The following is a 13,726-nucleotide window of genomic DNA, read 5'->3' on the forward strand; positions in this document are numbered from 1 at the left end:
GGAAGGGAACTAACAGCTGCTGTCTGTATCTGTGTGTCAGGCATTCTATTAACTTTATCCCATTTAATGATTCCCTGAATATTAGAGGCAGGTACCAATATCCTCATGTAACATGAGGAAAAAGGCTCAGAGAGTTGAACTTACTTGCCCAAGGCTCTTGCCTAGTCTATATCAGAACCAAGAATGAAACAGGTTTGTTTTCAAGAATCTAGGATTTTTCTGTCATACCAAAATCAGCTAGCTTCAGGGAGCCAAAAGGTTCACACGAGAAGGTGACTTCTGAGCTGAGTCTTGAAAGAATTCTGGAAATCAACCAGGCAAAGGGAGCCAGGTGTAATGTTAGGGCCCAGAATATCTTGAGCAAAAGTGAAAGTGTCTGTGGGGAGGGCAGGAAAGGATAAACAATTTGTTACTCAGGAACAAATGGCAAGTAAGGGATTAGGATTTTAAGTCATGATAGAAAGCCTGAACTATATCCAGTAATCTTTGAAGGGTCTTAATCAAGTAAATGACCTTATGGGATTTGCATCTTACTCTGGTAGATGGTTTAGGGAAGGGTGGTAAGTAAGGACACTTCTTGCAAGGGCCTCCTCAATTCAGAGGAGAGGGAATATGGCTCAGGGCTAATGTAGTAGCAGTAGAGATGGAGAGAATTCGATGAGTTCTAGATATACTTAGGAAATACAAATGGCAGGACCTGTGGATTGATAAACATATATTTAAGAGGTAAAGTCAGCAGGACTTGTTGATTGAAGATGATGATGGGAGGAGGTGAGGAAAAGGGAGTCTAGGATGACACTTTAGGTTTCTGGCTTGGTCGGAAGAAGCATAGTGTCATTTACAAAGAAGAAACAGAAGAGAACAGTTTGGGATTGGGAAGAAGGGAGATGAAATATTGAGTATCACACATACTACTTTTGAGGTATCAATCACTGTTGGATAAAAAGTCTGATATAGTGAGATGGTGATGGCTGTGGATGCCAGTGATTGATTTGTTCCAGGGTCAATGAGTAGAGCGAGAAGAGCAAAAGACTAAGGATGGAGCAATGAAATACAACAACATTCGATGAGGAAGCGGACAAAGAGAAAGAGGGAAGAGGAAATGAAGGAGGAATAGGGAGTGGTCAGAGGAGAAGTTAAGCCCTGGAGGCTAAGGAAGGAGAGGCAGTAGACTACTGTGACAGCGAGCCCACAGAGCAAAGATTGGGACGTGTCCACTGGATGAAGCAGCAGGGAGGCCTTCATTTCTCAGTGTTTCTCAGGGGAGGAAAAAGTGAAAAAGTAAGAGCAGAGGTCTCATGGCAATGAACTGAGGAGTGAAGATGAAGTGAAATAGTGTACTACACAGACAGTGTAAACAACTGAAAAAAAAAAGTTGAAAAAAAGAAAGAAGAAATGGAAGAGGGGGCGGTGTGCAGAGGAGGCTCCCAAACAGTGCAGGTTATAGCATCTGTAGCGGAACCTGGGCCAGGGGCAGGGGGACCTGAGTATAAGGGAGCAGGTAGCGTTGGGAGTCAAGTCAAGCTCACAGCATTTCTGGGTTAGGGAGATAAGCTGCGGCAGTCAACAGTTGAGGGTTTAGCAGGGCTTCCAACAGTGCAGAATCAGGGACCGAGCCACCAGCTGTGGGGCAGTGGACAGGCCCCCTCTTCTAGCGAGAAAGGATCAAGGGTTAATTAGTGTCTTCAGCAGAGCTGGGAAGTTGGGTGTTCCCCAGCCTGTCACAGGATCCCAGCCAGGGCCAGAGCAGAAACCTTGACCCTCCACCTCTTCATTCAGACAGGACTCATGGCAGCCACGTGTTACCTAGGGAGAAGGTGGGCATCAGATCCCGGCTTGCTGATACTAGCAGACTGCAGCACCTCACCTTGTATTCACATTCCAGAGGCTATCCCACCCCATCAGAATTGTCCTCAAGTTCATCTTAGCGCTCGACATACTCTTACAAAAGTGGCCACACCCCTCTCTTCCATACTCACATCAAAGAGTCCTGCCCCATGCTGCTGGTAGAGCCGTGGGTTGAGAAAACCAAGAGGGGGGAGGCCTCTGAGGATTCTGTGTTCATTTATCAGGGATAGGAGTCCCCCAAACACTGGAGTAGAGGCCTGCAAGGGTGAGGGTACAAGTAGAGGTTAGGGGTTCAGAGTGATTGGACTTTTTGGGTGGGATGGATCAGAGGTCTCTGAGGAATCAGGGGTTCTGGGTGTAAGGTCTTGGGGGTGGAGGGTGAGGGTAGTCCCTGGGTGGGGGTTTGGAGCCAGGCTAATTCTCACCGAGGTGCCAGACACCCATGGAATGGGCACATGGTTGCTGACCACCCAGTAGCCATCAGAGAGTGCAGCCACGTCTGGGTAGGCACGCCCGCTGGCATTGAAGTAACTGGATGGTGGCAAGTGGGGACTGGAGCTCAGGTACTGGGCTACAGCTTCCTCCTAAAAGGCATTCTTGAGTGAGTATCATCTGCTGAACTGAGGATCTCACCCATCCCCCCTCCATCCGCACAAACACACACGTACCTGGTATGAAGGCCGTGGGAACACATTGCTGAAGCCGCCACCGCTGATATAGTCAACAACCTCATCTGTGACTCGGAAAGGATTCTTGAAGGATGTGCCTCCCACCGTGGTGACATAGGGGCTGAGGGAAGAAGACAGCATTCAGATTGCAGGGTCCTAAGGGCACCTCCAAAATGCATGGGGATGGGTGAGTATGGGTCTGGGTCTTGCTGGAGGGACTGGGGAAGCACTCTGGTGAAGTATGTACATGGGGATGACTGAGAGATTTGGGGCCCTCAAGGCATGGCCTGAGGTGACTGTGCACACTTTTCCCTACGGAACACCCACCAAATCTCCCCCTAAAATGCCTGGGGACTGAGGAAGCAGAACACTGGGAGCTATGTCCTACTCAGGAGACTCGGGGCCTGCGACCCACTGGAAGAAGAGGTGGGTGCAGGTAAAGTTGAGGGTTGAGCCACAGGAGCACCTGGTGCGATCAAGACAAAGGTTCCAGATCATGAGGTCATAGATGAATTGGTGGCCACAGGTAAGTGGTGGGCTGGGGTGCTTACCTGGAGGCAGGGAAGCTGGGACGGAACTGGTGTCTTCCAGAGACAGACCAACACCCAGCCCCACTGTCACCTGGAAGAGAGACCAAGTTTGCCACTAAGTCTAATTGGTCAGAGTTTGGAATGTGGGTTCAGATGTCAGAGAGGAAATTCAAGTGTTAGTCATTACTGCAAGAGGTCAGAGTTGAGGTCAGGTCAGTGGTCCCTGTTGAGTTCGGATTATGAGATAGAGATCAGGTCCAGGAGTCACTGCGGGGTCAAAGTTCTGAGGCTGGGTGGGTGTGGGAGTCGAAGTTTAGAGTAGGAGGTCACCTGAGGCAAAGAGCAGCGTAAGACCCCGAGCAGCAGCCTTCATGAGCTCGGCGTTGACCCGCTGGATGTAGGCGCTGCTGAGGGAGTCCTCATCATCTCCGTAGCTCACGGTGTGCACATGTGGCAGGGCTGACTCATTACTGAGTAGCAGGAGCCACTGCAGGAAGGGCTCCTGTGACTCATGCCGGCCTGGATTGTTTTTGGAGAAGAGGGCACAAAGGCAGTCATTTGGGAGGTTGTCAGGATCTCCCTGGAGCTCATGGGATTCCCTTGGGGAAGCAAAGATCACCACTCACCCCCACCTCTATCCCCACCAGCCAGTCCCCTTGGCAGTACCAGGGCTACTGTAGACCCAGGTAGAGATGTTGGCGCCAGCACTCATCAGGTACTCCACATCTAGGCTGGCCTCAATTCCGGCCTGGCCCCGGCCCTGCTGTCCGACCACACGGGCTACTGATGCCTGGTGGGCAAAGTTCCCACCGAAGAGGCGCATGAACTCAGCCAGGTCTGAGGCATGGAAATACTGCTCCAGGAACTATGGAGGGAATCAGAGCAGATATCATGGGTCAGAGGACACAGCCTCAAGGGTCAGGTCAGGGGATTCTGTCCCAGATCACAGCATTGGGGGTGAGAGCCCAGGGATTAGAGTCAGCGTCAGCCCCAGGATGGTCAGGCACCTTGGGGAGGCGGTAAGGATCCTGAGGCTCTCTGCGTGGCTCACCTGGGCACAGGCTTGACTGTTGTTGGTCGTGCCAGAGCCCACGTCTTGTGCTGTCAAGTTGTAACGCTCACGGATCACAGATGGGGTCACCCCCAGGTGCAGGCCAACAGTCCCTGGCACCTGTGGCTCGGGGCGTTGCCTCAGGGTTGATGTGGGGGGAAAGCGGTGCAGCCCCCCCACTGTGGGGAGGAGTCAGCCTTGAGGAAGAGATCCTTTAGCTTCCAACCCCCCATTTTATCACTGACCCCCCCCCACCAACCCCACTGGGCGTTACCAAAGTCCACGTGGGAGGCCAAGGCCTTCGGGAGCCGGTAGGGACGTGGGGACCTTACAACATGGGTCTCTGCAGGTCCCCCCATATAGCGATGAAACTCAGCCCCAGAGAGCAGCAGCTCTGCTTGTCTGAAGTCAGGGATCAGAGAACAGAGGTCAGAAAGCATGGAACAGAGCAGAGGAGGCTGCCTGAGCATCACTGGGCAGTTAGTCGTTATCTCCCCACGTGTTTTCACCCATAGGCCCTGGCAAGCTCTCAGCTCCCTTCCACCGCGGTGACGAATCTCCCTGATGGGATGATTGGTGCCCTCCGCGAGGCAATTATTCCCTCTTACCGGACACTCAGCCAGCAAGTCAGAAAGTCCTGTGTGGTCACTGAGTGGCAGTTCCGGGCTCCAGCAGCCAAAAGCCATTTTTGGACTGTGTGGAGGGTCAGTGGTGATGGCCGGACCAGTTCAGCCACATCCTCTAGGGTCAGGTACTTTCCTGCAGGGATTCAGTAGAGGCTCTTGCCTTCATTCCTTGCTTTTCTAAGTTGCCCTTTTTGAACCTTAACCAGGAGACACTGGAGCTTAACATGATGGTGAGTCACTGCTCTCCTGTGTGGATCATGCATACACCTCCTGGGTGAATCTTAGACTGCCCCCCTCACCACAAAGGGCTTCCAGCAGGGGAAGCCCACAATCCAGCTTGACCACTGGAGCAAAACATGGACCTTCTGGAGCAGAGTGGGGAGTAAAGTAGGGAGAAGAGTGGAGGAGAAGAGACTGCAGACCAGTGAGGGGGCTGGCAGCAGTCCAGGTGAAAGAGTAATCAGCTGAGTTGGTGGCAACAAGGAATGGTGAGACAGTGGAATATTTCAGAGCTGGAACTGGCAGCCTTAGGGTCGAATGGAGGAGTAAATGAGAGTGAATTTAGTGGGGGGAGGTAAATTTGAGGTATTGAGCACTTATATGTACTGGATGCTACTTCCCCATTTGTCTGGTAGTTGGTAAATAGAGTCAGAATTTGAATCCAGATCTGATCACCAAGCCTGTGCTCTTAACCATACCCACTTTCAGTTTTTGAGCCTGCTGAACAGAGGTGGAAAGTTTTGGAGGAAAGAATGTGAATTAGTTTTGGACACTCTAGTTCCAATTCACCTTTTTATTCAGAAACTCTTTAATGAGGGTCACTGCCATTCATCTGTCCTATACCACCCCCTCGACAGGCCCCAAGAGCACGTCCCTGACATGACCTGCACCGTCCCACACTCAGCCCAGTCCTGTGTCCCTCTACTGCATCCCACATTCCCCCCGCCTCCGCCCAGTCCCATCAGGCACCGTAGCGAGAAGAGACAGGATCCGACACAGCCTGCACCAGCTCGGACAGTCTCTCCAGGTTCTGCTGTCTCAGGGCAAACGTGAGACTCAGCTCTTCCTCAGGGTCCGCACGGCCCAGAGACACCCAGCCTGGTGGCAGCCTGCAGGGTCAGGGGTCAGGCGCATGGCCTTCATTAGAGTAGGGATGGGAAGGTTCAGCATTAGACCTAGACCTTGGGGAGGATTCCAGAAGCAGATATGGATCACAGGAGGTGGATTATCAGGGACTGAGTCTGGGAACCTGGGAATAAGGCTATGGAGTGGGTACCAGGAGCTGGTAAGGGGGGTGAGGGAGGCTAGAACCAGGAAAACGGGTACAGGAGAAGCCATGGGGTAGGGGGTATCAGTGCTAAGTCAACTCACGTCCGCTGCTGGTCAGGCTCCGGGCTGTAACTGCATTTGCCGGCGACAAAGAGGGCAAGGAGCCCTAGGAGGCTGCAGGGGCAGCACATGGGTTTCAGCAGGAGCTGGACTGTCATTGTGCTCCCACCCTCCAACATATACTCCGTCCAACATGATTCCCTTCTCCCAGGGCCCCCTAGTTTCTTACCAAGCTCGGGGGCCCATTCTGCCTTTCTGCAGATCCGCTGTCAGGTGACAGATCACATGAGCCCTATAGTGCGCCACCACCACCCGTCTCTGCCTAGAAACTAGTGACGATGCTGGCTCCTCCCTCGAATGGGTGGTCCTGAATGCTGAAGAAGGGGAGGGGCTGCTCCTCGGATTCTCCCTCTGTGGACTGTCAAACACTGGGTAAGCTCAGGGCTCCCCACCTGCTGCCAGAATCCAGGACTCGCCACAGTGTAGGGGGTGCTTAAGAAAGGGGCTTTGGAGGCCCACAGACCCACAGACCCAGGTTCTTACTAGCTGTATGATATCAGAAAGTCACTTAACTTCTCGGAGCCTAGGTTTCTTCATGTAGAATATGGAGACTATTATGTTAAAAGTGCTCTGCCTCAGAGGGTTGCAGTGAAAATTTACAGAGATAAAGCGGGCAAACCCCTCAGCAGGGAGCCTCAACATGGCAAAGGCTCAACAAATGTGAGCTCTTATTACACGCAAGTATATAGGAGCCCCACGGATAACAGATACACTACGTGGCTGCTCTTGTACCCACCCCCACCTCCCTGAAGACCCTCAGGCCTAGAGCTGGTCATCTCCAAGATCTCTCCCCAGCCAGCCAATCCCTCTCTATGTCACTGCCACAAGCAAGCCCCTGCCGTCTGCCGTCTTCTGGCCTCCTGCCCACGTTAGAGGGAAAGGCCGAATGCAGAGAGATGTGATAGTCAGCCTCAGGCTGGGCTCGGGCTCCAGTGCCACCCCCACTCGCTCCCACCCTAGATGCCCCTATGTCCACCACCTTCTGTGACTCCTGAGGTGTCCACAGTGTGCCAGGTGGCTTCCCATCATCCCCCTACCCCTACGGCCCCCACAGAACACAGCCGGACACTGGATACAAACTGCAGTTTATTAAGGCTCCAGAGTGAGAATTGGCACTTGATTCTGGGCAGGGGCAGGGGTGTCAGTGGAACCCAAAGGAGCTGGGCCCAAACAAGTTAGAGGGACTGCCCCCATTCCCCCTACCCCCCAATAAATAAAGTCTCAGCTCCATCTCAGGGTGCTGGCACAGGGCAAGAAGCCCTCACTGAGGAGGACCCAGGGCTGCTGCCTCCTTCATCATTTCTCTCCACACTGGACCCGGCCACAGGTCAGGGCCCAACAGGGCCTCGTGGTGCTGGTGCTCTGACAGGGCCGGGGTGAGACGTGAGACCCGTCCCCACTGGAGGACTCTGGGCTGGGGAGCTGGCCTCCCCCGCGGCCAATCATGGTCCGAGGCTGCCCAGGGCAGGCTCAGATGGGGCCTGCATTGGGGACACTGTGCGCATCCCAGGTCGGGGCCCATCCTGGGCCACAGCTAGATATGCAGCTCCGTGTCATCGGGTGGCTCCAGGCCGGACTCTGCACTCAGTGCTGAGGCTGAGGGGCCCTGGGCCACCCCAAATGGTGAGACAACAGGTGAGCGGGCAGCCAGAGGAGACAGTGAGGGTGAGAAGCTGGGGGACATGGCAGCTGAGGACAGGGAACCTTCATGGCTGATGGGGGAGCGGTGAGAGGCTGGTGGGAAGATGGCCCGGGTTGTAGCCGTGCTGGCTGGCTTGGGGGGCACAGACTTGGCTCCTGGGTGGGCCACGGCAGTGATGAGGGGTGGTGGGTCAATACGGGGAGCCGGGGGACATGGCCGAGCCTCATCCTTGAGCCGGGCGATCTCTGTGAAGACGCTGGCCAGCGGCTGGAACTGAGGGCACCAGCTCAGCAGGTAGTCCCAGTTATAGCTGCCACGGAGCTCCTCCTCACCAGCCACAATGGCCGTCAGTGCTCCTGCCACACATGGCTTGCCATCTGCTGGAAAGCCATAGTCCCCAGTGGGTGCAGGGCTTAGGCCACAGCCCCCCAAGAAGGCTGTGGCAGCGGCTGGGGGGCCCTCTTCTCGGTACAGAGTGGCTCCTGCACCCGGCAGCAGCAGCCCTGCCTTGCGGCCCTTATACCAGGTGTCGGGGGCAGGTGGCTCGCAGGATGTGTCACTCAGTCCATCTGCATCCTGCTGGATGCCGGAGTCAGGGCCACGGGCAGCCAGAGAGGAAGCCACACTGGCCACACGGGGGAACTCGTTGATCATGCGGATCTCGTCATCCTCTGCAGCCTCCGCCGAGCCTCGGCCGCTTGAGTGTGAAGGGTCCAGGGAGCCACCACGGGGGTAGGGTCCTCCAGCTCCTGGCCCACCATAGCTGGGGAGAGTCTGGTGATACAGGTGCTCTGAAGGCGGTGGGCTGGGTGGCTCTCGGCCCAGCTTCTGTAGAGAGCCACTGGCCAGGGGTGCTGCCTGTGACATCGGGCCAGATGCCGCCTCAGCCTTGCGGCTCCGGGCCCGCACCAGCCCTAGGACCAGGGCGGCCAATGCGAGCACCACCACGACTCCCAGGGAGGCCGCCACAGCCCCCACCAACAGCAGGTTGAGGTCAGGTGCCAGGCCCAGCGCAGTGTGGGTGATGTCCACAGTTATGGGCACTGTGGCACTCCGGGAACCAGGCAGAGGTCCCCGTGCTACCACCTCCAGCCTCAGCTCCCGTGGTGCCTCACGTCGGGTCCGGCCCCCACCCCCAGAGGTGCCTGTTCCGCTGCCTGGCGCCCGGCTGTCCACCCGCAGGTACAGGGCACCTGTAGTCTGGTTGATACCAAAATAGGGGGAAGAGGTGGCAAGGGAATAGAGCACCAGGCCATCAGCACCTCCATCCTCGTCTGTGGCCTGCACGTGACCCAGGCTGTGGCCACGCCGGGCACCTTCTGGCACTTGGAAGTGGAAAGCTGGAGCCAAGAATACTGGGTCATACTCATCCTCACCAGTCACCAGCACTGACACGGTGACTGAGGCTGACAAATTCCCAGCATCGGTAGCACCCACCAGCAACTGGAAGCTTCCTGTGTGCTCATAGTCAAAGGCCACTCGTGCCCGCAACTCCCCTGTAGAGCTGTTCAGTGCAAATGCCTCACGGCCCTCAGGCCCTGGCCCAGCCTCCAGCAGGTTGTAGCGAAGCCTTCCGAAAGCCCCAGCATCCCCATCAATCGCATGCAGAGTAGTCACGAGAGTGCCTGGAGGCTGGTTCTCTGCCAGGCTGGTGCTGAGCAAGCTCAGAGGGAAGGCTGGCCTGTGGTCATTCACATCCTGGACCTCGATGGTCACTGGTGCCAGAGCAAAGTGTGCCCCGGCAGGGTCGGCAGCCCGCACGACAAGCTGATGTCGAGCCTGGGTCTCACAGTCCAAGGGGTGGGCCAGTCGCAAGTCACCCGAGCTCTCATCCAGCTGAAAGAGCCCAAAAGGGTCGCCTGAGCTGAGGGTGAAACGCACAAGGCCATGAGGGCCTGGGTCAGCGTCAGAGGCCTCCACGTGCAGCAGCTCGGCTCCAACAGGTGTGTCCTCGGGTACTGCCACACGGTAGGACGCTCGGGTGAAGACAGGTGGGTTATCGTTGACATCCAGCACGGTGACGGTGACCGGCACAGCCGAGCTTCGAGGTGGCTGCCCCCGGTCAGCTGCAGCCACAGTTAGATTGTACTGGGTTAGGCTTTCGAAGTCTAGAGGCTCAAGCAACACCAGGCAGCCCAGGGCCCGGGGGCCTAGTCCATCACCCTCCCCAGCCTCAGCCAGCCGGGGTTCCAGCTGGAAGACTCGACCCCGGTTGCCACTGACAATGCTGTAGTCCACAGTGGCGTGGGCGCGGCTTCCATCGGCATCTGTGGCCTCCAGGGTGAGCAGGGTGGAACCAGGGGGCAGATCCTCAGTTACCGCCACACGGTAGTGTGGCAATGTGAAGCTCGGGGCATGGTCGTTCTGGTCCTGCAGCTGCACGTGCACTGTGGTGCGTGCTGCCCGAGCCGGCGTCCCATGATCTCGTGCTTCCAGCACCACGTCCACCACTCCTGGCCCTTCATGGCCCAAGGCCATTGTCCCCACTGTTGTGAACAAGGTCCCTGAGATGAGAAGGGAATGAAGAGAAATATGCCATCAGCAGAGGCTGTGGGTGAGCAGAGTGACCCTTCGGGGACTGGGAAATGGCCTCGGAAGTCAGACTCCAGGGAGTGGCCTGTGTGCTAGGAGATTACGGAGTGGCCTCCAGGATTCAGAGAATGGCTTCTAGGCATGCAGTCGGGACAGTGCTTAAAATAGAGACAAAGGGCGGAAAATGTCCTCCCTGGGTCAGAGATCTAGGAGTTGGGAGTTCAGGCAAGAAATTCCAGGAATGAGGTCAAAACACGGCCGAGCACAGTCAAGGATAAGGGGTAGATCCCAGGAAGGACGCACCGTTGTTGGGGTCAACACTGAAGCCCTCAGCAGGGGAAGCCAGGTGGTAGGAGACATGACCATTGGCACCTGAGTCCCGGTCAGTGGCAGAGACGGAGAGAATGGCACTGCCTGGGGGTGTGTGCTCAAGCAGCATCACCTGAGGTGTGAGGACAAGGGTTTATGGCCAAGCGTCCCAGCTGCCCACTCAGCCTATGTTCTGGAGCTTGGTCTCATGAGCTCCGCTTGGCATCCATCCCAGCTTGGAGCCCATCTGCCCCTTAGAATTTGGATTGTGCACATTCCCCCATTTGTGGGCACTGGATGACGAACCTGGACAAAGTTCCCAGGACTTATAAGGCTGGTCTTATATCCCCAAAGATCTGTCCCCAAGTCAGTTCCGACATCCAGCCCACCTCAGATCCTTCTAGCCTTGTCACTCCCCTCCGTTGTGAACAACATTGGGCCCAGAGGTGGGGGCATCAGTACCTGGTAGAGGGTCCGTGAGAAGGCGGGCGCATTGTCATTGACATCCTCCACGAGCACCGTGAGGTTAGCACGGCCCTCGTGAGGCCCGTCATGTGCCAGGAGCTGCAGGTGGTAGCGGTCACGCTGCTCGAAATCCAAGGGGCCCGTGAGGGAGAGGCGGCCACCATAGCGGCCTATACTGAAGGGATCCTGGGACCCAGAAGGGCTCAGCACATACCACAATACTGGTCCTGAGTCCACATCATTCCCTGTTACCTGTGCAATCTCTGAGCCCAATAGTGCATCTGCAATACATGGGACAAGTATGTTTGGCATGGTCCCAGAGGCCCCTGGAGCCCCAGAGTGGGGAAAAGTGCTTCCCTACCACCTTTTGTACCTCTCACTTTACCCAGTCCTCACCTTCCGACACTCGGAGCTCCCAGGGCTGGGGGATGGTGGGGCGATTGTCATTGGTGTCGATGACCATCACTGTCAGGGTAGCTGAGCCTACCAGGGCTGGGCTTCCTCTGTCTGTGGCCATCAGCACCAGCCTGAACATAGAGCACAACCGGGGTGGGGCCTGGGGATAAGGGAGAACCTTGGGCAGGGATAGGAGGGCTCAGGACAGGCTGGGGGGTGGGGAACTCAGGACGTGGCCTAGGGATTGAAGGGGATTCCATGCGGGGCTCAAAACTGGATGGACCTGGGATGGAGTCTCAGGGTCTACAGACCCAAGCCTCACCGTGTTTCGGCCCAGATCTCACGGTCCAGGATAGCTGTGGTAGTGATAGTGCCTGTGGCTGAGTCTACATGGAACAATCCCCGGGCTGGCTGGGATGCGGCTAGACTGTAGGAGATCTGTCCACTGGGGCCTTGATCCAGGTCATCTGCTTCGACCTGGTGAACGTAGGAGGCTGCTGGCACTGGGCTGGCCACAGACAAAGTCTGCCCAGCCCTGCCCCCCATCTTCCTGTCACACCCCACACCTGCAACAGGGGTCCCTCCAAGGGCCTGGACTCAGGCAGGAAGGCCACGTAGTGGGGCCGCAGGAAGCGGGGAGCATTGTCATTGGCATCTTGCAGGGTTAGGGTCAGCACGGAGAAGGCAAAGGCTCCTCCACTCTCCGCCTGCAGCACCAGTCGCAGCCGTGGGCTTGCCTCAAAGTCCAGCCCCTCTGCTGAGCGAACTGTGACGGCTCCTGGAAGGAGGTGGAATGTATCACTGACAGACCTCTTGCTTGCCCTAGAGCCCCCCTGTCTGAGGCCCGCTACTCAAGGGCAGCCTCTCCCCAACCAGAGTCTCCTCGGGCCCAAAGAGGAGCCCCACCAGGAGCCTGTCCCCTCACAGAGCCCCCTGCTCCTGCCCCTTACCTGTACTAGGCTGGATGGAGAATGTCCCTTTCTCATTCCCACTGAGAATGCTGTATGTGATGGGTCCACTTGAGCCCCCTGTATGGATAGCCTTGGGGGAGACAATGGGAGTCCCTGCAGAGGGGATGATATTGGTTGAAATGTGAGCACTAGACTGAGGGAGTCTGGGGACTATTTTTAGTTAGTAACCCCAACCCATCCAGGGATACAAAGCTGGGAGACACGTTTGAGCACCCACCTGGGGGTGCATTCTCACGGAGCGTGGCTTCGCTACTAGCCCGGGGAAAGCGGGGTCCACGCTCAGACTCTCCCTGCAGCCCAACAATGACCACACCAGTGGCAGAGCGAGCTGGACGGCCAAGGTCGGTTGCCACGATGAAGAGGACACGATCCTGGGGACCCAGGGATACAGGGGAGCGGGCCACACGGATTTCACCAGTGTAAGAGTCCACAGTGGTGCCAGGAGGTGGTGTGCCTGCCAGCCGGTATAGGATGGAGGCATTGGCACCAGCGTCACGGTCTTCAGCTCGCAGAGTGGCCAGAGCCAGGGTTGGGGTGCTGAGGCTAGGGCCTGGGCGGGGCAGGCGCAGCCTCAGGGGACTGGTGGGGAAGGTGGGCGCGTGGTCATTGACATCGCGCACCATGATGGTGATAGGCACCGTGGTGCTTAGGGGTCCGGCAGCTGCACCATCCACTGCATTCACGGTAAAGGCATAACTGGGACACTGCTCTCTGTCCAGGGCTGTGGCTGTGCGCAATTCCCCAGAGCTGGGCTCCAGAAGGAAGGCTCCTGCTGCACCTGCACCTAGGTAGTAGGTAACGCGGCCATTGGGCCCAGCATCAGGATCATGAGCCTGTAGCTGCAGCAGCAGGGTCCCCGCAGGTGCATCCTCAGGCACCTCCACAGAGTAGGCAGGCACAGGGAAGGCGGGGGCATGGTCATTAGCATCCAGCACTGTCACTGTCACAAGCAGAGTAGCACTGAGAGCTGGCTGGCCTCCATCCCGGGCTTCTATCTGCAGCTGGAATGCTGGCTCCACCTCCCGGTCTAGTGGCCTCATGGTGCCAAACTCCCCAGAAGCTAGGTCCAGGACAAAGGCTTCTGATGGGTCCCCATCTGCAGAGAAGGGCATGCACACATAAACATACATGTGTCAGCCCATGGGAGTGGGGGTGATTTACAGGCAACCTGGCAAAGAAAGAGAAAGAGAGAGGGAGAGAGAAAAGAGGGAAAGTGGGATAAAGGCAGAGAAACAAAGAGAAACACAGAAGGTAAAGAAAGATACTGCAAAGTAGCTTTTCTAAGAGTGTGGTCTGCGG

The 13,726-nt window shown here is 56.5% G+C and overlaps 2 protein-coding genes across 3 annotated transcripts in view; both read right to left on the minus strand.

Moving 5' to 3' along the window:
* Positions 1 to 768: 768 nt before the first annotated feature.
* TPP1 (tripeptidyl peptidase 1) lies at positions 769 to 6,363 on the minus strand. Its single transcript, XM_007102970.3, has 13 exons — positions 6,282 to 6,363; positions 6,095 to 6,166; positions 5,693 to 5,832; positions 4,706 to 4,856; positions 4,372 to 4,499; positions 4,098 to 4,276; positions 3,713 to 3,911; positions 3,377 to 3,565; positions 3,068 to 3,137; positions 2,517 to 2,637; positions 2,274 to 2,432; positions 1,980 to 2,105; positions 769 to 1,806 (listed from the first exon to the last, which is right to left on the minus strand). The coding sequence occupies exons 1-13, from the start codon at positions 6,296 to 6,298 to the stop codon at positions 1,666 to 1,668; spliced, it is 1,692 nt and encodes a 563-aa protein (XP_007103032.1). The 5' UTR covers positions 6,299 to 6,363; the 3' UTR covers positions 769 to 1,665.
* Positions 6,364 to 7,185: 822 nt separating this feature from the next.
* Positions 7,186 to 13,726, minus strand: part of DCHS1 (dachsous cadherin-related 1) — a 35,629-nt gene continuing 29,088 nt past the window's right edge. For both annotated transcript variants that reach the window (XM_024118686.1, XM_024118685.1), the window contains 8 exons: positions 12,645 to 13,523; positions 12,407 to 12,520; positions 12,023 to 12,234; positions 11,779 to 11,933; positions 11,457 to 11,587; positions 11,058 to 11,341; positions 10,590 to 10,728; positions 7,186 to 10,258 (listed from right to left, as the gene is read on the minus strand). In XM_024118686.1, coding sequence (XP_023974454.1) covers positions 7,647 to 10,258; positions 10,590 to 10,728; positions 11,058 to 11,341; positions 11,457 to 11,587; positions 11,779 to 11,933; positions 12,023 to 12,234; positions 12,407 to 12,520; positions 12,645 to 13,523 — 4,526 coding nt within the window. In that variant the 3' untranslated portion in view covers positions 7,186 to 7,646. The remainder of the gene's footprint in view (positions 10,259 to 10,589; positions 10,729 to 11,057; positions 11,342 to 11,456; positions 11,588 to 11,778; positions 11,934 to 12,022; positions 12,235 to 12,406; positions 12,521 to 12,644; positions 13,524 to 13,726) is intronic.

This window comes from Physeter macrocephalus, chromosome 16 (assembly GCF_002837175.3).
Source record: "Physeter macrocephalus isolate SW-GA chromosome 16, ASM283717v5, whole genome shotgun sequence".
In the NCBI taxonomy this organism is placed as follows: Eukaryota; Metazoa; Chordata; class Mammalia; order Artiodactyla; family Physeteridae; genus Physeter; species Physeter macrocephalus.